The sequence below is a fragment of the Balearica regulorum genome, chromosome 16 (genome assembly GCF_011004875.1).
Source record: "Balearica regulorum gibbericeps isolate bBalReg1 chromosome 16, bBalReg1.pri, whole genome shotgun sequence".
In the NCBI taxonomy this organism is placed as follows: domain Eukaryota; kingdom Metazoa; phylum Chordata; class Aves; order Gruiformes; family Gruidae; genus Balearica; species Balearica regulorum.
In genome coordinates, this window is record NC_046199.1 from 2,844,376 (window position 1) to 2,870,540 (window position 26,165).

At 50.8% G+C, this 26,165-nt stretch overlaps 1 protein-coding gene across 2 annotated transcripts in view; it reads right to left on the bottom strand.

Moving 5' to 3' along the window:
* TOX2 (TOX high mobility group box family member 2) overlaps positions 1-26,165 on the bottom strand; it is a 154,274-nt gene that overhangs the window by 90,342 nt on the left and 37,767 nt on the right. For both annotated transcript variants that reach the window (XM_075768248.1, XM_075768249.1), the window contains exon 2: positions 3,839-3,904. In XM_075768248.1, coding sequence (XP_075624363.1) covers positions 3,839-3,904 — 66 coding nt within the window. The remainder of the gene's footprint in view (positions 1-3,838; positions 3,905-26,165) is intronic.

Sequence of the window (26,165 nt, forward strand, 5' to 3'; positions counted from 1 at the left end):
TTGCTGGATCTCTGGGCAGAAAGTGTGAAGCATTGCACTGCCAGGCAGGAGCCATTTAAACCCCCCTGAATTCTGCTTTCCACCTAACTCCTTCTAGGTATTTTGAAAGAAAAATGGCAAGGCAATACAGAATTTCCTATAACAAAGACTATTGAACTTCTTCCATCTGTGGATCCCTAAAAATTTTCCAGCTGAAATGAAGCCACGTACACAGATGAAGTTCTTGCTCTTCCAGCCCTTCCCACCCACCTCGAAGCATGGAGGGGCTGGAAACCCTGGCACAGATCTGGGGGATTTCATCGTGGCAGTCTCAATCCAAACCATCACAAGTGTGCTGGCACCGGGGGAGCTCACCGTGTAGTGCAAAACGGGGGTAAATAAGCAAGCGTGCCCTAAAACAGGCGATGTGAAGCGAAGATTTCCCACCGTTAAAGCTGGATGTCCCAGCCCCTGCGCCCGAGCTGGGCTCAGCGTGAAGCTGTGTCTGCTGCCGAGAGCTGCAGATGCCTCACGGTGCCCAGTGCAACCAGTTTAAGTCAAAAATGGGGAAAACCCCCCAACCCACCAGGCCCATCTATTAGCGTGACGGCTTCAGTAATTAGCATGTACGATTTTTGTCCCCAAGGATCCCAAGGGCTGAGGGATGTCCCGCGTGTGCTGCACAGGCATCTCGGGGCCGATGATTTAGCCGTCTCTCAAGAGGGGTTGTGAAACTGTGCTCCTGCTGTTTAATGTACTCATTCAGGTTACAACAGGTTTAGCAAACAATAAAAAACATCTGGAACTCCCATTTAAATAGGAGAGTTGTGTTACTAGTCATAAAGTCATGACCAGTGCTATAAAGCACGCTCTGGTAAACAAGTGCCGATGTGCAGGTAAATAGAGGGAGATGACGAACTAATGAGGGTGAGGGAGGAAGGCTGCTCCCCGTCCTCCTCGGGCAAAGCTCATGCTGGGTGTGAACCAGCACTATCATCCTTGCCTGGCGTGAACCGGGACCCTCGCCTTCCCTCCCCTCCTTCCGCCCCGGGTGAGGTTATGGGGGGTCACTGCAGCATCCCATGGGGCACCCACCCTGGCAGAGCCCTGGGTGTCACCTTGAACCCCTTGGTCCCGCTCCCAGCTCCTCTCTGACTGTCCCAAGCATAGCAGCACAAGGAGGGGAACTGGAGATGCGAGACGAAATGAACTTCCCCATCTATTTTTCATGTCAGTCCCCACTCCCCATAGAGCTTTTGCTCCAGGAGATCACAGAACCCCAGACTGGTTTGGGTGGGCAGGGACCTCCCAGCCCGTCCAGTCCCACCCCTGCCATGGGCAGGGACACCCTCCACTAGCCCAGGTTGCCCAAAGCCCCATCCAACCTGGCCTTGACCACTGCCAGGGAGCCAGGGGCAGCCACAGCTTCTCTGGGCAACCTCTGCCAGGGCCTCACCACCCTCACGGGGAAGAATTTTTTCTTTATATTTAATCTGAATCTCCTCTCTTAGTTTAAACCCATTCCCCCTTGGCCTGTCACTCCCTGCCCTTGTCACCAGCCCCTCTCCAGCTTTCCTGTAGCTCCTTCAGGGACTGGAAGGGGCTCTAAGGTCTCCCCGCAGCCTTCTCTTCTCCAGGCTGAACAACCCCAACTCTCTCAGCCTGTCTCCATAGCAGAGGTGCTCCAGCCCTCGGATCATCTCCGTGGCCTCCTCTGGACTCGCTCCAACAGATAAAGCAGCAGCAGGGCCCCCAGGCATGAACCATCCCTGTAACGGGGGGTACCTGCCCCCTGCCCGCAGAGAGCTACTTTTCATCCTTAACTGCTGTTTCAAAATAGGAAATAAAGGTCACCAGGTAAATAGAGAACAAATGAAGGGTAAACTTCTATTTCCCAGGTTACGGGGATCTAAGCTGGTTTGGTTTATCCTTCTCCCAGGTTCAAACAGTACATGAATCCTCCACCAAACGACAGCCTCTATTTTTATTTGAAGCCAGCCCTCCTCCTCCTCGATCGTGGTGCAGCGAACCATTCCCCACCCCACAGCATCCCTTCTGATTTCCCTCCAGCTGCCCACCCGTGGGGGAAGCGGGATGTGACAGGGGCTGCGGGGTGATTTCTGTCGATGCAGAGGAGGAAACACGAACTGTTCCCGTCGGACGTGGTTCAGCCCCAGCCCAGTCCGATCCTGCGGGCACATCGGGGCCGGGGAATGAGGCTGGCTGCCGAGCCGGCGCTGCCCGCCCTTCCCGATGAGGCTGTGAAATGAAATGGTCATCCCTTGGGAGGTTTTAAAGGCAGAGTATCTAAGACAACCGCCCTGTTAGCATCCCCCCACTCGCTCGTAGGCTCTGCGCAGCCCTGGGGAGGGGGGACGGACAGACACAACGGGGCTGACCCCCAGCCGGGGCTGCTTGGGGTCGGCCCGCTCCTTTCTGCGTTTACTCAACCTCTGGCAATTCCCGGCTCTAACGATCAACCACACGCTGCTGTTGATCAACTACATATTTGTTTCTGCTGAATCACTCGATAGCACAAAGTTTGCCGTTCCTTCCCCGCCCTCTGGAAACCCTTCTCACGCGAGCACAGCCCTCTCCCCACGCCTCGGCAGCAGCGGCTTCGTGTGCCGTCTTCGAAAGCCGGAGCAGGAACAACTGTCCCAAGCAACGAGCCGACCCGCTGCCGCACTCTGAGGCGGCAAACAACAGGTTTTCATCCTGTTTTTGGTTTAATAGGTATATATTTTAAATCGCTGCTGGTATCTGAGTTAAATACACCGTGGATGGCTCACTAGCCTTGCAATTCACAGCGATGCTGCGGGAAGTACCAAACCCCAGCGCAGGAGCACACCGTAACCTCACCCCAGGGCTCGCACACCAGGTCCGGGGCAACGGGAAGCCGGCAGCATCTTGCGCTGGATGGCAATCGTCGCGCACCTGCCTTTCACGTTTTGCAATGCATCGCCTTGGCACGACATAACCCCGCAGAGCCCACGATGCTCGTGTCCGTGGTCAGCAAAGCCCCACAACGAAATGGCCCAACACAGCCCAAAAAATGGGCTGAAAAATATCAGCAATGAACTCACACTTTCCCTCACAAGGGAAAAGTGCAGCTGGATGGGACGAGACGCTTCGTCCCAAGGGTGCAGCATCATGCGCCTCAAAGATGCACCGAGTGCCCAGCACGCTCCGGCTGTGCCCGGCCACCCAGGGGGATGCAGCTGGGACCATCTCTCATCTCCTGGTCAGGAGGACAGGTAAGCACGTGCTCACCTCCCAGCGGGACCTAAGCATGGGCTTAACTTTACATATGTTTGTTTAGGACATTTCTGTTTCAAGCATATCCAAGCCCAGAGAGCACCCTGAAGGCTCAGGCACCTGTGAGATGTGAGCACTTCTACTCTGGTCCTCCATGTGTGGGTTTATAGCTCCAAAACAGGAAACCTTTGATTCCTTTTTCTCCCCGAGTCAGCTAACTGTTAATCTATTTAGCTACAGGAAATACTCTACACGAGTGAAGGAGATGCCTGAACTACACACAATACTTGGAAACCTCGCCATGTCCAGAAACACCAATTGCACCTTCATTTCGAGTGAAGGGTGCCTCACCGGAGAACCTTGGCTCCGGCGGTACGCAGCAGCCGAGGCACCAAGCGCATCCCTCTCCCCGTACCGAGCGCATCTGCCGCTGCTCCTCGGCAGCAGCCGGGTTGACAGCCAGCTCTGACCTCCTCCATGGACCCTCACGGTGTCCCAGGAGTGCAGATCCATGAAGAGCTCTTAGAATTTGTGCTTAGGCAAAGCCTAAGTCCCCGAGAGAATCTAAGCACACGGCCCAGCCAAGCAAATTGATGCTTACCTGATTCGCCGATAGAAACTCCTGGGCGTTGTCGTTCATTCCCATGTACATGTTCTCCCCATCAAACTAGACAGACAAAAGAAAGTTAGAGTTAGTGAAATGCTGTCTGCACGCCAGGGTTATGCACACCCCAAATACTTTCCCAGCTCTTCACATAAAGAGCCAAGATTCCCAGAAGAAAATCCTGAGCTGGACCCCTAAAACTTTTGGGCATGTGTGAGTGGACATACGTCACTGCTATTGCAATGGGACATGGTAACATAGCACGTTTATGTTATTTTTTCAGTGAAATAATGAATTCATCACTCCAATTCAAACAAATAAACCAAACCTGTGCAAAACCACAGATGTAACCAGCAGCAAAGTTCACCCCAGCAAAGCTCTTGCTAAAATTCCCACTAGACCAGCAATCGGCTTTAAAGAGCCAACTTCCATTGACGGAAATTTCAGAGACGGGCAGGTCCCATTCAATCCTCTTCCAGGTACCTACATACTCCTTAACCACCACAGCAAACCCACAGCAGCAATGCCGAAAGCCGCTCCGGGCCGTACACGAGGGGGTCTCCACGCAGAGCCCCCTTCCCCCTCCTGCCAGTTTGCTGCTGTTGGCAAACGCTGGCGGCAGGAAGGCACCTTCCCCCCATCTCCTCCTCCCCTGCCTGCTCTGCCAGCACTCTGCCTCCACGGCAGGGCAGCCCGAGCACGGCGCATTCGCCCGTGCCCCCCCACCCGGCTCCGGCAAACACGCCTGCCCCCTCCACCCGGTTCTGAACTGCTAATCCACTTACTAGGCTACAAAACCCCCGTGGAGAACTGCAAAACTCTTCTCATTAATTAGCTACAGTAGGAGCTTTTCACTTGCTCCAATTCCAAACGAAGGAAAGAAGCCCTCCAGGATTGTCTCCGGCTCGGAGCATGGCTGGGGCAGTTCTCAAGGCTAAGTTCACAAATTAATTATGGCAATAAAATGGGTTGTGCCATAAAACACTCCCAAGACAAGGATGAAGGTACCAGCTGTGAATGACACCGTACACTTAACCAGGGGAAGAGCCAACCCTCTTGCCCTTACAAGCTGAATGATGAATTGAAGATTCTTCACCCCTTGTGTGTCCTCTTGCTCTCTGATCCCAGCTACGCCTTAACAGAAATGGGCCGTATTAAGAACAATGAAAGAGGAATCTAAATAAAACCAGGTGAAGATTTTCAGTGTAGACTATTAATTACACTTGCATTTCTCAGAGTGCTACAGGATTAGCTATTAAAGTCAGCAGAGTTAGTAAAGCCAAGTGGGGGTAACACAGCTCTGCTCGGCATTAGAGTGCACAGACATCCTCTAATTGCCAAATTATCCTCTGGGATAGCACAGCAAACCAATTAAAGGCAGCAAAATTAGAGCGGGCGTTGTGACACTCAGTAACTAATACCGATAGCAGCCGCAGCAGGGCGGAAGGCGATCCCTGTGCAAATGCAGGATTTCATTAAACTCGTCAGCGAGGCAGGAGCCGCGGGATGCAGCGAGCATCGGCAGCCTCACGGGCTTGCTGGGACAAGCAGCTCTCCAGGAAGCCAGCTGGGTGCTATCAGCTTTAAACTGAATTTCCCTCCACCTGTAAAACGATTCCTGACACAGCCGGCTCCTGCTAACACAGTTCCAGCTGGAGCTGCTGCGCCTCCAGGCACGGAGACTCAATCAGCTCCACAGCCTAAATACCCTCTGCCCAGCCCAGCAGAGAAGGCTGGATTTGCAGGAGAGGTGGTGGCACAGTTCGGTGGAGATGCTCAGCCCTGGGATCCAGGCTCTGCCGGAGGAGCCGGTCTCTGACTCGGCACAGGCAGCAGCACTGGCTTTTGGAGAGTCGATCTTTTTGAAACAGGCAAAATTACGGTCCTGAGGGTCCCCCTGAGCACCCCACCAAACATCATCAGGTGGATCCTGGAGCAGACACGCCAAGGCTGTGGATGTAGGGTCCTTCCCTGTGGTCCGGTCTGCAGCGGCAGAGCGTTGTGTCTGGCCAGCTGCACCGACACGCTGTGGCACCGCGGGACGCTAAAAAGCCATTGCATCCTGAGACCGCATGCTGAGATGCGGCAGGTGAGCTGCACAAGAGCTTTCCAGCAAGCAGCCCTGAAGAGAGAGAAAATATTCCAGTGGGGAAATAGCATTGTCCATCCCTGGAACTAGTCAGGAATTTGCACTGCAGAAATATTTACTTCCACATCAGGAAAGGAAGAGCTCTTGAGTAAAAGTTTTGCCTCTTTAACAGACTTAAATACTCCGGTGATGCACATCCATCCGTCCATCCATCCATCCCTCTTCCTCACCGTCCCCCCCGCCTTTTGTCCCACTCCAGTGCGGTATTTTGCAGATCTAGGCTAAAACTTGTGTCAAACAGCTCTTCTCCAGAAAACAAAAGTCATCTGCAAACCTACATTCAGAAAACAAAAAGTATCTTTCACTGGGGAGGTCCAGGGCAGGAAAAGCACTCCACTTTCTCTGTGTCATTCTGCTTGTGAGAATCTATTTTTTTTTTAATGGCCTTCTACTATTCTCCTACCTCCGCTCCACACTTCCTTCTGCCCTTGATGCCTTCGTAATAACGGTAATGAATCCTGCCTTCAAAATTACTGTGCCTCTGATTGCCAGTCTGAGCAGCGAGCCTGAAAATCAAGACTCAAAATGCAATGGAAACTTTAGAACTTCCCCAGTGCTGATTGGATTTTTTTCACTCTCCTCCAGGCTATGAGGGTGCAAACAAATTTATTAGAAATTCTCCCATCAGGATATTTTTTCAATTAGACGTTTGCCACTTATACACCAGCCAGGTAGAGCAGATAAGTAATGTGCTCTCCCTCTTCTCATTATTGTTTCGCTACAGAATGCACTTCAAAACAATCGGCCCCATCATTCCAGGTAGATTTACGGCAGAAACAGACATTTTAATATTTCCCTTTGGTTACAAACGCTTCTTCCCTTTTCGCTTAGGTCTAACTCCCGGTGCGTGTCAAGCCTCCCAGGCAGTCCCAGACCCGGGTGCATCCATTCATCACCCTCTGCGCCCCCCAAAATTGATCGAACCTGTACTGAACGATGTGCACACGCGGAGTGGCGGGCGTCGTTTTCAAGTCCCAGTTTGAAAGGAACGTGCTCTCGTGCAGTTGTCTTAATCATCCTTCTGCTCTTTTGTAATTATTTAGTTTTTTGTTATTCTCTGGCTAATAGAAGCAGCCTATTAAACAAATCAGTGGCTGTGGCTAATTCTCACCCTCTCCTGCATGAAATGAGTATGAAGCAGCGGCGAGCTGGGATCACTCTCTGCTCATAGCACCTTGCATCCCAGACACGGGGAAACACAAACCCTGGGCAACCCAGCTGGGAAACTGGGAGAGGCGAGAAGATGGGATTAATTGATTTGCCTTCATCTGAGGCTTGGACTCATTTTTATCTAGCTTGCACTGACTTATTAGCGATGGTGCCCCCCCCCCCCCAACTAGAATCAAGGACCTCTACTTCAAGAAGGACCCGTAAAGCCCCACTTTGCCAAACCCCAGCTCAACCTTGTCTCACGTAACGCGCTCAGGACAGAAACAAAAACCCCCAGAGGAAACCGCCCGAATTCCTACCGACTCTGGCAACAAAGGCACGCTGCCAAACGAAGGCCAGCAAGGTGCCTTTGTCCGCAGGTGACGTGAACCCCAACCCAAAAGAAGAGGAGCACAGGCGTGACCCGATCTCCTGCCACAGGAGGTGACTTCGGCATCGGACACGCTACTGTGTATTTTGGGTCTAAGCAAGAGATGCAAGGGCAGTTCTGTGAGAAAACGCCCTCTGAAATTTAGTTTTTCACGGAGAATTTACTTAAAAATACAATTCTTTTACCATGGCTCTTCCAGGAGAGCCGGAGCTGGCACCGTGGCTGCGGAGGGGAGGCTGCGTGCACCCGCTGCCGTGCATCCACCAGCACACACGGGGAGCCGAGCGCAGGCTTCGCTCAGAATCCTCTACAAAGCGCTTTTTTATTTTTCTTGCTTTTCTAGACTCACTTTGGTTTGTTATTTTTGCAATACAACATTATTTTCAGACTTGTAAATGTGCCCAGAGGTCATTCGGGTCCGATGTTAGTAAGATGAAAATGAGTAAGAAAAATAAATGCATGCTGCAAGCTGGGACAGCCCCCAGAGCAAAGCAGCTGTGTGATCTCCGGCTCTGTGCAAACACAGAGAATAAATGTTTGTTAACTGGGAAGGACCCAGTGGAAAGAAACACAACCTCCTGCCAAGATTCAGAGAAGGTGTTACTTTCTCGTGGATGGCACTGCCAGCTTGTACAATTTTATTACGAATCTCATTGCTTGCTTTTATTTCCTGAGAGTCAGGAGCTGAGCTGAAACCCTCAACTTTGTAAGAAATATGTTGGCAGCACTCATACCAGGAACGGCTTCAATGACACCTACAAGATCTCAAAAATCTAAACTTCTTATTTCATTTTATTTTAATTTTTTAAGTGTGGTGGGATTTGGGTTTGGGCTAGTTTTGGTTTGGGGTTTTTTTTTTTGGGAGGGGTTGGGTGTTTGGTTTTGGTTTGGGTTTTTTTTGAGGGGTCTTGGCTAAAGACACTCATTGTTGGCAATACTGGACCAGAGCACCTTAACTGCAAATCTACCGAGGATCTGAAGTTTTTAAAAAGTTCTTAATGCAAATCCAGCGGTAACTAAAAGCCATCATCATCAAGGAGCTATTAAACGCCCTGGGAAGAACAAATTGGATGCTTCCAGTGATTCCGACTGCTCAGAGCTCAAGCACTTGCCTCTCAGTTTTGCCTCCCTGCGCCAGGACGCAGAAGATGGGCAGCAGGTCCCCTCTCACGACAACCTCACTTCCAAACTGGGTGCACTGGGGATATCACCCTTCGCCGGAGATGTTTGGGATGAAGCTGGTTTCAGTGTCCAGCAAGCTACACCTCAGCCACCCCTAGCATCACGACAGAGAGTGACCCACAATAATGCCATGCAACAAATGCCTCTAAGTTTTCAGGGAATAAAAGTTAGGATACAAAAAAAACTTGCATAACACAGTCAATGCCACATTTAATGTTCCCCAATAAAAAAACCCTCACAAACACAATAAAATTACCGCAGCCCACATGATGCTGGGGTTTATTTAGCTGCCTCCAATGGCACCCTACCCACCATGCAGAAATAGAACTCTTCTCTAGAAAGTTTTACAGAAGTAGGTTTTTTTTCCACAATTAATTTTTATCAGGCAAGCAGTATCTGAGTGGCATAACCACATTCTGCTGTAACTGCATTTTGGCCACGGTACCTCCAGCCCCGCATCCCCACGATGCTGCTCCGCACAGCGCGAGGCACCCCTGCGCAGCAGGCTCAGCCCTACGGGCACGCCGGGCACCAACGACCCCGACGCTGGCGGGGATCCTCTTTGCCAGCACACACCTCTGCCACGTCCCTGGGATGTGAAATACTCGCTGCAGCCCAACCCTGTCGGCGCTGCTGCCTGCAGAGCTGCCGCCGTGATTTCCTATAGGAGTAATTTAGCATCACGCTTCTTCGGGGAATACATCGCCGAGGTTAGCTTAATCTCTTTAACTGCAGTTTCCCCATTAAGGTCTTTACACAACCTCTGGCCCAAAGTGATCTACTTAGCATTATTTATTTGTCCGCTGAAACGCTTGGATAGCCCCTCAGTTGATCCTGTCAAAGAGGGTCAAGAGTTCAGCAATAGATTTACGACCCCCCCCCAAGGACCCTGCTGCGAGGGAAGCTCTGCGTCTCCATCCTGGCCACCGCGCTTGCCCCTCGCTGCGATTCGCTCCAGGACAGACGTCGCTACGCGAGAGCACGACACCACAGCAGGTGTCAGTGGCAGTACATCCTTCAGCGGGTTGCACAGCTGAGCATCTGCAAGAGTCACCTGGGCTTTACGGGGGCCGGGTTTGCTCACGCAGTCAACGTCCCCATAGTTTATCCGAGGGTAAAATCAGAGTCATGCAGATGAAGTCTTAAGGCTTAAAATCAGCTAGTAAAAAGCGGTTTGGTTGGTTTATTTGTTTTAAGGGCAATTCACAAATAAGATAAAAGCCTAATAACAGTTATTTCTCAAACATACCAGAAGCAGGAAACCTACTGCACAGCTGGTGGTGCCGAGGGCTGACCGAGGTACAACAGAGACTGTCAGGAATCTAAAACCAGGTGGGAAAGACAGGAATGATCCGCACTGGCTTGCACTCTGAAGGAGTTTTCAGGGGTTCCCAAACCAGAGCATCTTCCTTGGAAAGACCCATCTGAGCAGGTCTCACACCGGGATGGCTAGCAGGAAAAACCCGGGGTGGCAGGAGGAAGGTGCCAGAGCAGCACGTCCAACTCCTCCAGCGTGAAGCCGGCTGGAGCTGTGCACACCACCGAGGAGCAGAGAGGGATGGGAGATGAGGAATGGCGCGACTCACGTCACACTCCAGTGTCTGCCGAAGGGTCAACAAGTGCCTGGAAAGGGGGGAATGATCTCTGTGGCCGGACTTTTCACGAGGTTCCTCAACAAAGAGCTTGTAGAAACCAAACCCAACTTGTCGTGGGACAAAAGGAAAGGTCCTCTTGCTCACAGCCAGTGAAAAGATCCTCATTAGGATTTAGCAAGAGAAGATCATGGTCCATGATCCATCTGCACTAAAATCTATCCAGTTCATAAGTGATCTGGAAGGATTCAAGTTTATTAATGAGACAAAAATTATTCAGGCTAGCCAAAACTAAAAGCGACTTCGAATGGCTTTGCATTAAGACTCTCGCAGTACTAAGTGGCGGTGAGGAAATGGAAGATTAAATTTAATGTCAATAAATGCTAAGTAATGCACTGGAGAGAAGCAATCCTAACAATACAGATACAACAATGGGCCTTAAAATAGCTGTTACTGCCCAGAGAAGAAACCGTGCATTTGTTCTGGAGAGTTCACTTCCAACTTCTGCTCAGTCCTCGGCAGCTGCCAAAAATGCCATTCAAGTTTTAGGAGCAATTAGGAGAAGAACAGAGAATAAAAGATCAAGCATTATTTTACCATTCATACAGTTCGGAGAAAGACAGAGGGCGATAGCAGGAAGGATCCAAGGTGTGGAATGGCATACGTGGATGAGGAAAAGAGGTGACAGATGTAGAGGCACTTGACAGAGACGTACATGAAGTCATGAGATGAGAACAGGGAACAGCTCTTCTCTGGTTCTCATAGCCCAAAACCAAGGAGGCAGGCACTGGAATCATCAGCTAGTGGAATTAAACACCTTACAGAGAAGTTCTTCATACAGGACTCAACAACAAAACCTCTTGCTGTAGGATGTTGCAGCCTACAAGGATCCAGAACAGCAACTGGACACATGAGAGGGGAATAGTAAAGCTAAACCGTTGAGCTCAAGATGACCCTGACCTGCAGGCTGCTGGAAGCTCCGTGCGTAGATGCAATCTCATTAGATATTAGGAAAAACATTTTCCAGCATGTGGGTGGTCAAATATTAGACCACGAGGTTGTGGGATCTCCATCCCTGGAGATACACAGAACTCGGCTGGACCAGGTGCTGCGCAACCTCGCCTGGTCGGCTTGGCTTTGCTCGGGGGCTGGGGACACACAGACGTCCCTCCCGGCCAGCAGTGCTTGGTGTTTGGGTGCTCCGGTGATACGTGGTCATGCGATGCTTACCCGGGCGGTCACACGGACCTCCAGCATCCCCTTTCCTTCTCCAGCACTCAAAGCTGGGGAGATCCTGAATGCCATCGCTATTCAAGTGGCAGCATTCATTTATCTAAGAGACTGCTGGTTTTCTGTGAATGCTGCACACGAAATTATTGTTATTACATTATTTGGGGGGAATGAGGACTTAAACTCATCTACCTGGACCTTTCAGAACCTGCAAAGGAGTTCAAGCTCTTCACATACACACACACAAAAAAAATCCGTCCTGAAAGCTACAGGGAGCAGCAGAATTTAGTCTTAAGACTGACATGGAAATAGATTAATTTTTTTTTCCCATTTCATATTCTAATTACAATTCTTCTCCCCCTACTATTTTCTGTTCTCATTACAGTCTTAAAATTGCTCTGCAAATTCTGTACCTTATTCTGCTCTTCCTACCATCTTTGTCATGGAAATGAGAAACAGAATGTATAAGCATGAAAATATTGCCGAGATCAAAATTCTGCTTAACCCTTTCACGTGCAACTCCAAAAAAGAAGCAGAGCAGCAAAGCAAGCTAATCCTCCATCCAGCCCCCTCTCCTTCTCCCAGCCACAGCAAGGGAGGAGAAGGATGCTCAGAGAAACGTGCTATTAATTTAAAGGCCAAAGTTGCTCACGCTCTCACCTGCGCTGTGCATGGAGGAGGGGTTGGGGCTGGTTTTTTTGTTTGTTTTTTTTTTTAACTTCGGAGCTTTTGCCCCCGAGGGGAGATCTTGATCTACTACACTTTGGTAATATTCAGCTGACGGTGTTTAGCTTTTAGCTTGCAGCCTGCCAAGCACCCCGACGTAACGCTGGCTGGGAGCGGTGTCGCGTAGTGCTCTGAGCTGCACGGGAGATCTCCGTCCTGCTCCTCTCCCGCGGTGCAGAGCTCCCCAGAGCTGCAGCTTTGCCTAGACCAAACCCTTCCTGATTTCTCTCAAAGACCGGGCATGGATAAGGAAAACAGGCTGCCTGGGAGGTGAGCAGCACCCTGACACCCACCCCCCCCAGCACAGCCCTGCCGTCACCCAGGACCTCTCCAGCCCATCGCTGACCATGCCTAACATTATTTGTTTTGCAAGATACGATCGCACCGACGGAGCTGCAAGTCTCGGGCATGTACATCACTTCCTTTTTGAAGCCAAACAACAAGCACATCCTGCACTGTTTATCACACTTACGCAGGTGCTCGAGGAGTTTATCTCCAAAAAGAAAAAAAAAACAAACCCAAACACCCCCCGCCTCCAAAAAACCTAACAAACCTCAAATTAAAAAAAAAAAAGCAACAGAAAACAACCCAAAACGGGCCCTTGCTAAGCTGCTCCTTGTCCCGGCAGCAGCTGAAGGCACCAGCTCGCACTGTAAACGCCGGGTGCGCCGGGCGGTGCTGGGGAGGAGGAAGGTAAATGAACGCAGCACGTTTCCTGGCACCGGGCTGGGGCGCAGACACTCGGGAAGAAATACAGTAAGCGGTAATGAGACTGAACTGCGCCGCCTGCTTCACCAGCAACGCTGGTAATTCACAGGAAACTAAGGCAGCAAGTGTACAAAGATCTAAAAGAAGCCGTGGAGGCTCTGTGCAAGGAACCGTGCCAGCGTCAAAGGCACCTAGAAACACCGGGGTTTGCAAGATAAAACCTCAGGGTTGAGATAAAAATAGAGCTTATACCTGTCTGCCTCAGAAGCAGCCACCAGCCAGGCTCTGCCCTGGAAGTCTGTTAGGGAGATGCTGATCTCGATACAACAGCCCTCGCTGCAACCAGAGGTATCGCCGGAGAGGGGCTACACGCTGCCGCTGGCACCAAAATACCTAAAGAAGCCAGCGAGCAATCGGGGCAAAGAAACCCCAAACCTCAAGCCAGAAAGTTTTCCCATCCCATAATTTCGAGGCGGGTTTGTTCGCCGGGCCCAGGGACCCCGCGCCAGCAGCGACGTTTGGACGCGCGCCCCAGCGCGGGGCCGCACGGGAACGCCTGGGTGGACTAAAAGCGATGGAGCGGGGAGGCGCGGGGCCGGGCGAGCCAGCGCGGGAAGCGGCTGCGGGCAGAGCTGCGGGCAGAGCCGTAACCCAGCTCTGGTTACGCTGGGTCTGACGTACGCGCGCGGTGCGGGAATAATTTTGGAAATCTCCATTTATCTCTTCTCGACTGCAGAGTAAATAAATAAATAAGTGCCCGAGCGCACGTCGCAGAGAGGAAGAGAGCTGTCAGCGGAGCGATGCAAAGATTGCTTAAAGCTATTAACCTTTTAAGACCGTGTATTACGCTTCTGATGCCGATGCCTTGTTGACAGCTGTACAGGTTAACAGCCTGGCTCCCAAATATTTCCTAACTCACTCCAGTAATTCACAAAAATCACAGGTGCTACTCAATTGCCATTCAGGAAGAAAAATAGGAACTAATGCTCTCTACAGCCGCTGTTAATTCAGCAAAGCCAGTCTGAAGCACGCGCTATTTGCCGAACACTTCCATCACTTGTAGCTTTGCCCCACTAGCAAAAGCAAAAACACGTCTCTGCCCCCCTGCCCGGAATTCATATTTTTTTTCTTCTGTTGTGAAGTGTAAGAAAGAAGAATAATCGATTTTCAAGACAACTTTGGTGAGAACATAGAGCGTTATGCAAAACCAGCTAGTCAGGAGGGGGAAAAAAAATCAGAGAGCTTCCACACTAATCATTTAGAGAGCAGTTTCCAACACACAAATATTTGGCACCCGTGAAAACCTGCCTTCTGTGGTTCTGCACTCAACTGTGTATGCAAATAACTCTTGCAGCGATACATAGTATGACTTGCAAAAAAAAAAAAAAAAAAAAAAAAAAAAAAGGGTGACACAGAAAGATCCATTTCACAGTTTTACCGTAGACGTTTGGACATGTTCGTGATTAAAAAACAAAAAAAAAACCTAATGAAAACTGAGATCTCCTTTAAAGACAAAAAAACCCCCAAACCCAAGGATGGTAGGAAGGTAATTTATGAAATTACATCCTGGAAGTCTGGGAGCATCTTCACTGCCCGCTTTCCATACAGCAGTAGAGCTCTCCGCGCTTTTCCCTCTCTTACTTGGCCCCGTCTTACTTCCATCGCAGTCTCTGTGCGCATCTTCTGGAAGTGTTTTTACACCATCTAACCAGACCCTAATCCTAGCGAGAGCCGGGAAGGTCCAACATAAACAAACAACGAAGAATAACGCAGCACCCAGCCTCCTGTACCGGCATCACCACCGCGTTACTCTCCCTGCACCCCCACGACCCAACCCACGGCGGCCGCTCGCTACCTCAACCTCTATCGTGACGCAGAGAGGACAACGGCGCGCCTGGTCACCGTGCCGCGGGCAGGACGCGCAGGGAGCCCGAGCGCTGCTGGGGAGCAGAGGGAGTTGCCCAAACCTCCTCCCTCTTCAGATGAAAGTCTCTGGCAGGCATGAAGGTGGCCAGATTTCAGATCCCAGCTCTGAAAGAGCATCGTCTCCAGCACACAGGCCTCCTTTTGCCTATATTGACGATGCTGCCTTTTAACAAAAATTGCAATTATCTTAAACGAAGAGCAACGAGCCCCCCCAAGCCATTCCAGCAGCCTGTGCTGCACCCGGGGGACCCACCGCCATCCACAGCCCCCATCGTTTATCACCCCGTCCCCTCCAGTGGCGGAAGCAAAGGAGCGACACCAGATTTTCATCACCAGAATGTTTGCCGTCGAGGCATCATTGCGGGGCCGAGCAGACGGGGTACTGCCTCAGAGGCTGCAAGCTGAGCAAACCATTTGGGGAAAAAACCCCAAAAAGCCTCACAATCCTGGCCTCTGGAAAAAAAAATTAAAAAAAAAATTACTGGAAGGTTGGTGCAAGGAGCAGCTGAAATACAGCCCCAAGCAGTGACACACGGCTGCAGGGCTGCGAAGGGCAGCTCCGTCCTCAGCAGCGACGCGAGCGGTGCGGTTGGGTTAAATAACCTGCTCCGGTCGTGCTGCCCCACGTCCGTGAGAACAGCGAAACCCCACGGGGCGGCAGTCGCGGCGGGTCGGGCGCGGGGTCGCGAACGCGCTCGGGGCACGGGCGCTCGTCGCCGCTGCCAAGCCGGAGGCTGGACCCAAAAATCTGCCGGCTGAAAGGTCGCGGGCAGACGGCTCGGGGCTTTGCAGACGTTGCGGGCGCGAAGCTGCGAACGCAGCGCCGGTGTCGCGACTTCACGTGCCCGAGCCTGCAGCCACGCAAACCCGTGGTTTTACAGAAGCTGAAGCTCAGCGACATTTCACACGGGCAACAAAAGCACATGGGAACGGTATCTCCACGGGCAGCATTACCACATCCTCGTACGTCCTATTTGATGAAGTGCTGAGTTAGGTTTGTCAAAGCTGTCGGGCTGCGTCTCCCGGGGGGTGTGCACAGAACAGCCCCAGCACCGCATCGCCCCGGCCTCCAGCCCCCGCCAGATCCACGCGTCGCATCCAAAGCTGGTCCCGCTTCATTCGCAACCTCGACTTCTGGTTATTAAAAAAACCCCAAAAAACAAAACCAACAACAACAAACCATTCCTCTCGAGCACTTCTACTTTCAGCTCTTTTGGGTGGGGTTTTTTTATTTCGAGACCTCTCTCTGTTCATCTTATTAATCTTTCCAGCAAATTTTACTGTCGCATAACTTTTTTTTATTAGGGCGAGAAGGTATTTCGTGCTTACCGCAGCCAAGCCGGTTTACTTCTTAAAATATACACCTTAGCACCGAAAATTCTCAATGTCTTAAAAAGACAGTTGAAAACTCATTAAAATTAATGAAACTAATCAGAAAGAGGCACCTCTGATTATTATTATGCCCTGCCTCACTGTAAATAATTGAATAGAGATATTATTATTACTATTATTAACCCTAACAAGAAGTTTAAAGCATGTTGATGAGAAAGAGAAAAAGCAGTTTTGCCCAACTAATTAATGACTTAAATAAAAATAAACAAAGGGAGTCTTCCTGATTTTAGCAAAGTCCTGCCTTTCTGCAAGCCGTTAAAAGCAAGACTGACAGCTTTATAGATAGGGAAATGGGCAGATAAGATAAAGACGCACAATACAAACTTGTCCAAAGCTTTTACAGCCTTTCTCTGCACCACTTCCAGCTCATTAAATTACAGTATTACTATAGATTTGCAGCAAAATTATCTTTTATCTCAGCTTCTTTTAAAGCTATTTGGCATTTGCTAGTATTTTCTATTATAAATCTAATTGCAGATTCCAAACAGACAAGGGCTCATTAAGCCTTAATTATGCACATGTTGTTTTCAACAAACATTTTCATTTGGACTGCTGTGAGCTGTAATTGTTCAGAAGGCACCGCAGCCTCTGATTACCCACTTTCCTGGGATGGCAAAAGCTACTTTCAAGTAGGTCACGGCTGGGCTGAACAAACGCTGTGCAACCTGTGGAGTTCGGGTTGTGCCGCTCCGGCGGGAAAGCCGGCAGGGCAGCATCGCCGGATGCCAGGGAGCCGACAGAAGCGGCCGGGATGCCCCCCCGCCAGCATCACCCCCCTCCCCGTGCCGGTAGCTGCGCTGAGCCCTGCTTGTGGGGTTAACCGTGCCTGGCTCGGGCAGCTGGAGGGGAGCGGGGGGAGCCCTGGGCACAGGACGGGACGCGGGGCACGGCCATCCTTCCCAGGGAAGGGCACGATGCGCAAACAACACCCAGAGGCGCTGCCCGCCGTCGGCCGTGGCCGGGAAGCGGGACTCCTGCTCGGGTACCTCCAAGGATGCCGCCGTCTCAGCCCAGCATCTCCGCATGTTCGGCGCCCGGCCTCCGGCCCAACGCCACCACCAGCTCCTCGTCCAGCCACGCTGCACAGCGTCACCGCAGGACAAATACGCTCCGGTCAATCCAAAACTATACGGGGGTGGGAGGTAGCCCTTCTCGCTTCTGGTTAGAACCACGGTTAGATTTGCACCTAAATACGAAGTAACCCGCACGAATAGCTGAGCTTTTATTAGAAGTTCGGGCTTCCTTCTCACAGCACGAAAGCTGCATCTGCTCAGACTGCAGCAGCGTTAACAGAGCCAGCATAAGCTGTAGGACAACAACATCCAGGTCCTGGGTCCTTCCAACCTCACCTACCCCACAACTCCTGGGCTGCGGTGCCCAGGTTAGCAGAGCGCGGCTCTGCCCCATCCCATCGCTCTGGTGAAGAAAGTCATTGCACACCAACCTCGCTCACCAGCCTCCCCTGAGCCTCTTCAGGAGAGAAGAAGTTCCTTCTAATAAATAATTTCCCATCTAATGAAGGGTTAGGGCTCCAAAGGTAGGCTGGAGGTGCTGGTTGCGGCCGGACCCAGGAGTCTGGCAGGTTTTAGCACTGCTGGAAACAGCAAGGTGTTAATACAATCGGTGTTGAGACTTTTAACCTAAAATCCTGCCGGCCAGGCGTCCCGAGACAGTACAGTGGGTAAGAGAGGTGGCAAGAAAAGGCCTCGTTACATTAAGAAATTAGCGTCCCCCTTCATGTTTCTTTCTCACTTCTCAGTGTAGGAGATGACAAATTCTCTGCCACGTCCCGAAGACTCGTGTTGCACTGTTAGAAGGAAAACGTGTCAGAATAAGCATGGAATCTTTCAGCCTTGCCTTTGAAAAAAGATAACTTTTCAAGCCGTAGTTTGACTTAGAAAGGTTTTCTAGGTCATTTTGACTTGGCATGTATATGTCCGACCTACTAAATCTAACACAACAAAATTACAGAGTTCTTTTCAACCTGTCGGTGCCAGATCATTCATAAATTCAGACGCGCTATTTAGAAAACAGGTACTCATACATTCACAAATAAGGTCTCGCTAGGCTCCTTCCAGCGGGGAAGCATTTGCCCTGTTCAACACGAACTCGTGCTGACAAAGGGAAAATGCAAAAGCTCCCCTGACAAGCTGAGTTCCCACCTTTCTCCCCCAGCCCTTACCCTCAAATCACACCGGATTTATGCCGGGCGCTGACGTTCCCCAACTGCCCTGCTGCCGGCTTCGGCACGGGCTGGGAACCCCAAAGACCCGGCCCTTCTCATTTGCGTGGGAGCAGCCCGCTGATCAGCACATCTGCACTAAGGAGGCAAAGGGAGACGTTAGCCTCTGCTCCAGCACCCTGCACCCCTCCTCCAAAGCCACGGGCACGGCGGTGACACCGGAGCTGCCACCGGAACGGCCCTGGGGAGTCCGACATGGACTGTGCAGGAGGAGGAAAAGCCGGTGCGGAGCCCGCCGGGACGCACAGAGGAGACGCACCTCGGCTGCAATCACCCCCTGCTCTGGCTGGCAGTCGCGATTCCTGACACCGAAGGGTTTTCTTAAATCCACTTTAATAATTATTAACTCTCGTACGTAATCCAGGCAACGCCTGTCAGAGGAATGACTGTGAGAGGTATTACAGGGTATCGCTCTCCGCGTTCGTGTGGGTCTGGTTGTCGGAGCAGCTGCCTGCGTGGGCTTTACCCTCGGCCTCCCACAGAGGAGCAAACGTCATCTGAAGAACCAAAGTGACCCCAGGGCCGGATCCTCACCAGCATCCCTCCCTCCTTGCCAGGACGCGTTGCCCCCCAGCACACCTGAGGGGTGCTGTGCATGGACCCCCCGGTGGTTTCCCTCCAGATAAGCATGCTTTCAGCCCTGGAACAGATCCTGGCCTGGAGCACACTTGCAGCCAACACCTTCAAAACAGGCTGTAAGGCCAGGTATGGTTAAAAGCCCAACACCTCCCAGGTCAAAACTAGGACAGCCATGGGGAGTAGGTGTGCTTGCACGGAGCACGAAGAGCAGCTTCTGCCTCTTTCTTGGTTGCCATTTTTTGCTGAGCCACAGGATCAAGAGTGTGTCTCCAATGGCACATCCAACTTCAGAAGGCCGGACCCACTGACCAAAGAGCCCACAAAGCAGCAGTGACCCATACAAAAGCACGGCTTTGGGCAAGAAGTTGCCCACAAGTTCAAAACACGAGTAGGAAAAGCTGTTTTCCCTTCCTGGCCTTAGCAGTGTGGGAGGAGAGAGACCTCCTTATGCATGCCACCCCGCAAGCGTCTAGATGCAGAGATAGGACCATGCCGATGGATGTGACCAGCGCTGCACCGAGTTCCGCCACTCCCCAAACCCTTGTGATGCCCATCAAGGGCACGTGAGGGATGGGTACCACCTCACAGGCTTCCCCGGCTGGGCTGCTTGAAGCCTCACAGGGGTGTGGTGGTCCTTCTGCAGCAAGGAAGGATGCGCTGCTGAAACGGAACATGACGTTATGGCTCCAGACCCGGGGTTTTAACGAGATGATACTCAAGTTCAGCTTTGACGCCTCGCAAGATCTTTTAGAACCACACATTTCCAGAGGCTGGGAACCTCGACCAGGTCCTCACGGTGCTTAAGTCAGGCACCTGAAAAATCACATTTAACAGCAAACAGGATTATTCTCTCATACTTTCTCCAAAAGCATTTAGTAGAGGAAAGTGATTTCCACTGAACACTCTGCATCCCAGTTCTGGAAGTCACGCCAAGATTTCAGGCCCTCCAGTGGATATGTTTCATTTATATTTCAGCCACAGTTCTATAAAAGATACGATTTTTTTTCCCCTACTTTCAAATTTTTCATAACTGTTAAGAGAAAGATTCCTCTGTTCTGAACCCACAGGGAGCAGTAGGAATTGTGCCACACGCGACGCGGTACAACAGCCGCAGACTCTGCTTTGGTTAAACGCCATCGCATCAATGAAGGTTTTCTTTATTTGAGTCTGTATTATGAAGATTTAAGCATCCTGGAGAGATGAAAACACTTAATTTTTTTACTGCCTGGCTATAATCTCTTGTTTCCCTTGGTTGCCCTGCAACCTGTCCCTCTGCAATCCTCTAACACTACATGTGCAGCATCTTCTCCACCTGCTAATTATAGGCTCCATTGTGCCAGATAATTCAGCCCCAGCGAGGCTGCACAGTGGTTATGTATCGCCAGACTGCGTTCTGCTGTTGACTAGAAAAACAGAAGAATTAATCACCTTCTCGAGCCGGTAAGTGGGACTGGACACTTGTGCGCTCACTGGAAAGAAAAACAAGTTTGGTTCCTTTAAACAAAACATAATAAATATCCCAAAGAGCAGAAGCTCATAGTTTGTATTTCTTGAAAAATAGTGTATTAATATACAAAGCGTAAAAATATGTATCTAAATCTTTGCAAGTCATAGCGGAAATAATATACAACACGGTCGGATCTGAAGGACGCTACAAGGGCTGACGCAGACAACCCCCAAGAAAACACTTTATGTGCAAATCGCGTTTACCTTTGCTGCCCGCCGGGGCTGTAGTTTCAGTCTGCACGAAGATATTTACTGCAGGCAGCACAGAAAACATCATTTTACTACATCCCTTCTGTCCATCCATCCACCTCCTGGGTCTCAGAGCAGCCTGGGACACGCTGCTCACCAACCCAACAGCCCCCTGACCCTGCACAACACCTGAGTGTATTTAATTGTTTTCTTCTGAATTCAAAAATTAGGCTCACTGTCTCACTCCTGGGGAGCTTCTACTCTCCCACCGCTGCACGATCAGCCAGCGAAGAGGACGGCATCAGTCACACTGCTCTGCCCTTCTCCACAGCTTCCCAGCCGGGTTCTCCAACGACGCTGGGGGAGAAGGGCTGGGGCAGCTCCGGGGCACAGGATCTCTGAATTCAGGGCAACCACCCCAAACATCCCATCAGGACAAGATTTATGGAAGCATTTTATCAGCAGCTTAAACTCCAGCTTAGGCCACGGTGAGGTCATTTTTAGCTTTTCCTCTCCGAGAACAGCCCTCGAGCTACTGGGTCAAAGCAACAGGGAACCACCAATTCCAGCATCTCCAGCCCAAGGCGTATGCCAGAGCCGAGCTCTGCTGTGAAATACTGGAAACTTCAGCCTGGAGAAAAGAGCACGTGCTGAAGCAGACACACCATGAGCAGGAAAGCGGGAGGAGTGAGAGCCAAGTGATGGAGAAGCACAACCTGGGCACGCAGGAGGCACACCAGGAGGAGGAAGCTTTGGCAGAAGACCTCGCTGGGACCGCAGGACACACGGGGAATGCAAAGAGACGGAATGAGTTTGTTTGCAGAAGTCTTCCTACCCCCTGCATCCCAAAGCACAAGGGAGATACCTGTATTAACTTCTTTTTAAGTACTAAAAAGATGGTCAGGAATGAGATAGCAGAGGAGGGGATGGATTGGGTAAATCCCACTTACAGCTGGGACCATAGCAGCTGCTTTGTTCTTCACAGGATGCCCAGCCCTGACAGCCCAGGACTGCTAGAGCCACTGAGAAATAATAAAAAAACCCCAAAAAACAAAAAAAAAACCCACCCCAAAAAACTTCTAGTGGGCATTAACATCTCAGTTATCTGTACATCAGACCCAGCAACAAGCGCTGAGCGAGGTTCCCATAGGCACAACTCGTGGATGATTCAAACAGCAGCTAAGGAACAGGGGAAAAGGCATCAGGCAGCAGAGCTGTCAAGGAGGTCGGTCTATCGTCCCCCCGAGAAAGCGAGCACCGATTTGTTCAGCCTGCAGATACATGAGGATGAAGAGGGTGGCTCTTTCACCTGCCAGACAGAGGCAAAGCAGCGTCCTGTCGCTCGGAGTCAAAACCTTTCAACGTTACTGCCCAACAGTCCCAAAGGAACCTATAAAATGTCAGGTACAAAATCACCAGCACAATCAGCTGCTCCGCACAAGAGCTCCAGGTTGGCAAATGCTGCATCTGTCCCTCTGAGAAACTTGGAAAGCAAACCTGCTTTCCAGGTGGGGACAACTGAAGCTTTACCGTGGGGCGAGGAAGACTGGTGACAACAAACCAGACCCCGAGGAATGTGTGAGATATCACGATGGCCCCAGGCTGCAGCAAACAGCTCGGTGCTTCTGAGCGGGGGGTGAATGGGCACCTCTCCCGCAGCTCACCCCCAGGGTCAGGGGAGAACCAGCTGCTCAGGCGCGTTGATGCTTTCCAAGGTTTCTTCTTGGAGCTCTCTACAAGGAAAACTCCAAAGCTTTGAACCTACTTCGATTTGAGGTTCAACCCATTTCAGTAAAGGTGCACTGTCTTTGCACCGACTTCCAGTGGCGGGGATGATCTCAACTGAAATTTCATCTAAATACAGTTGTTCTGTGAGGAACTGACTTAAATTTAAACTAATGTAAGACGGATCTCAACTGAGTGAAGAGTTCCCACGCTGAGCTGTGCTTTGGTTTAAGCCAAGCTGGGGTTTAGATGTGGGTGATGATGTACGCAGACCCAACGCTGCCGAGGGCCACGACAAGACTAAGCACACCATTTGTTTTTCAAGACAGAAATAATAAACAACACACCAACAGAAGTATTTAACCAGGTTTCCTGTTGCTTAACATCTTTATTAATGACCTGGAAACTAGGCTGCTTCGTGAAACAAAGTTTGCAGATGAAAAGAACGTTATTTAGGTTAATTACAAATGAGGAAATCTTGGGAATTTCAGAGCCACCTAACCAAGCAGAAGGCAACATCAGAGCAGGAGAAACCCTACGCTGGAAATAGTCCATGCAAGAAGGAATGGTTTGAAATCCTTCTAGATTTTAGCAGGGTTTAAATTAACTGAACATTAAGCGGTAGGACCAACTATCAGATCAACCACCCCGTGCAAACCTCGACTGAAAGCACAGCAATATCAAAATGATAGAGTGTAAAAATTACAGGTCAGAAAATAATAAAGAAAATACTGTAATGTTGTTATTCAAACTGTCAGCACACACTTGCTTCAGGTGCTGAATTCAGCTCCACTTGCCCCCTTCTCAGAGAAGAGAGATGGGAAAACAAGGGTGGAAAGATGGGAAACCAAGGCCCCGGGGCAACAGAGGGCATTTGAAACATGGAGCTATTTAATGGAAGAAAAATGGAAAAGACCTTGTTTTCCCAAAAAAGGAGGTGGAAGAGACTTGATGATGACATTAAAAAACCCAAAAATTTTGGCAAATCACTTGATGCAGGGATGTGAGTCCCCAGCACAGGGGCTGCTCCCGTGCCCCCAAGGGGAAGCACAGCGGCGGGCACTGGCCGGGACCCCCAGCGTGCAGGGCAAAACTGCTCTGATCTCACCCGAAATGGGCTTCTTTAGAAGCTGCTGGTTTCCCCACATGTAGAATAGGGACAGTCACGTTCATGTCCAGCACGGCAGCGAGACATTTCGCAATGCTCCTGCGAGGAGCGATGCCCGTGCGCCCGCTGGAAGGAGAAACCCGCCCGCAAACCAAACCGTGTCCTGCCATTTCAGTTTCCTATCTCCAAATAACAAGTCTGGTAATGCAGACGCAGATCCCACTTGGGCTTGGGTCAGAGGCGCGATTCATAGTGAAACAAATCAAGGTTTGATCACTGAAAGCAGAATTTCACAGCATGCCAGGGTAAAAAAAAAAACAAAAACACAACCAAACTTACTTATCTCAAAGCAGGAGATAACACACATAGGAAAACAAAAGGGGACAAATTCACCTCTGCACCTCTGGCTTTAGATTTATACCTCTGACAAGTTTCGCTCCCCCCGCCTAAACAACCCACAAAACCCCGCAGTGTTTTCAAGACGGTTCATTTCAGGGCACTAAAATCACATTCTGAGCCAAGAAGCATGAGAAACTCAGCAGCACTAGAAACCCGTCCCTGCTTCAGGTTGCTTTGGGGGCTTTGTTCCCACAGCTGCTTCCTGAGCTGCACGGAGACAAAGCTCTTCGCTTCCACCAAGCGATGGTGCACCTCAACTACCTCAACCAGGGGCGGCAAGCCCGGCTGGGAGAGAGGGGAGCAAATCCAGGCGCCCAGCGAGGAGACATGAAATCCCACCCCAAGGTCCAGCGTCCTGGTGCTCAGCACCGGCTGCCCCCCCCCCCCCCCGTCCCAGGTGCGGTGACAGGCAACGGAGCAGCACACCGTCCTCAGGGACCAGGGAGCTGCTGCCCATCAGTATGGCTTTTGTAGTCAGGACAAGGCAATTGTGGTTGCACCAACAACGCGCAAAAGATGAGCAGAAGAGCTGAGCGTATCGCGTCGTTCTTTGTCTTGGCATCATCCATCACCAATGACGTAACCAGCAGCGAAAGGGTTTTCCTTCAAAAGGGATGGCACAGGTCGCAGCACTGCCAAAACAGCAGCTCCACTGCCGGCCCAGCCCGTGGGACCGGAGGGACCTCCACGCACCACTAATGCCAAGGTCAAGCAACCAGGAGGGAAGGTCATTAACTGCTGTTCCCTCCTCGGACACATCCAGCACCGGCGCTGATGGCCGCAGGGCCGGGCGACGTGTGGCCAGGCTCACGCAACCCACCGGCGTGAGGAGCAAGGGCTGAGCCTTAGCAAAGGGACAGAACGCGAGGCAAAAACCCAGGTTTTGGCCATTTTGGCCAGGTTTCCTTCCCTTCCTCCCCCTTCCCCAAGTGCGACAGCTCTTCCAGCTTCGCCCCGACGTCCCGCACCAAAGGCGGCCATCGCAGCAGGGCTCCGCGCACGCGGCAGCGGCAAGGGGCAGGAGGAAACGAGCCGACCGGCACAGCTCCGCAGAGCGGCTCGCTGGCTGCCGGCTCTTCACGGTTGCACGGTCTATTCCCGGCTGCATGTTCTGCAGGCAAACCCGCCCTTTGCATACGCTGCTGGAGTCATCGCAGCCTCCTGCCGACTTTGGGTCCAACTTTCCATTAAGCAGCGACTTGAATATTTTTTAACAGACCCTTCTGTTTGAAGATGAAATTTGCACAAACAACGGCAAACAAAAAAAAAAAAAAAAACCACCCAAAAAAACCCAAAACAAAGCACCAACACCCCAAGGAAGCAGCCCCAAGCTCAGAGACCGTTCAGCTCCGCAGCAGGTGAAAGCAAAGCCTGTGTTTCCAAAAAAAAAACACAACGCACCCCTGTCATTCAAATGCGATTCGAAAGTGAATGAGAATGCCAACCAATCAACTCTACGGCAGGATTCAAAGAACAATATATCCAAACCTCAGTGCTGCGGCCAAGAATATATTTGCAATGCAGGAACACTACAGCAGCAGCAACAGAAGCCGTTTGCAAGAGTAAATGAGGTTATTTTGGCAGCAGAGCGGATGTAGCAAACAAGCCACTTTAACTGAATATGGTAAACAGAGATGGAGTGATTATAGCAAGAATGAATGTAATAGGGTTCTGAGTTGCTTTGAATTGCCTTGACTGACCACAATATCTGATAAAACCAATGGAAAAAATTCTGGTTTCCTCTTGCATATAATTGATTATCTTACTGAGATCTACTGTTTTATATACACATACACTCACAGCCCTCTGAAATTCAGTTACTTGGCGATGCTGCCAGAAATAAACCAGAGCAGGAACAGTTAGATGGTATTTATTTTTGCCTGGGGTCACAGACTCCAGAAGTGAGAAAGGATGCAAAGCCCTCTCCCAAAATAAGCACCTGGGAGGTTTACTTTGAGTAGCTGAGATGTAACTGCTCTGATCCATACACAACCCACACAGCTCCTTAATTGCTTTTAAGACAGGGAGGGAATTATCCCTGGTAGGGGGGAGCATGCTGCATGCCATTAATCAGATCTACCTCAGGGTTGTCTGCCTTGACAAAGAAAAGCTGGCTTTGAATTATAAAAGA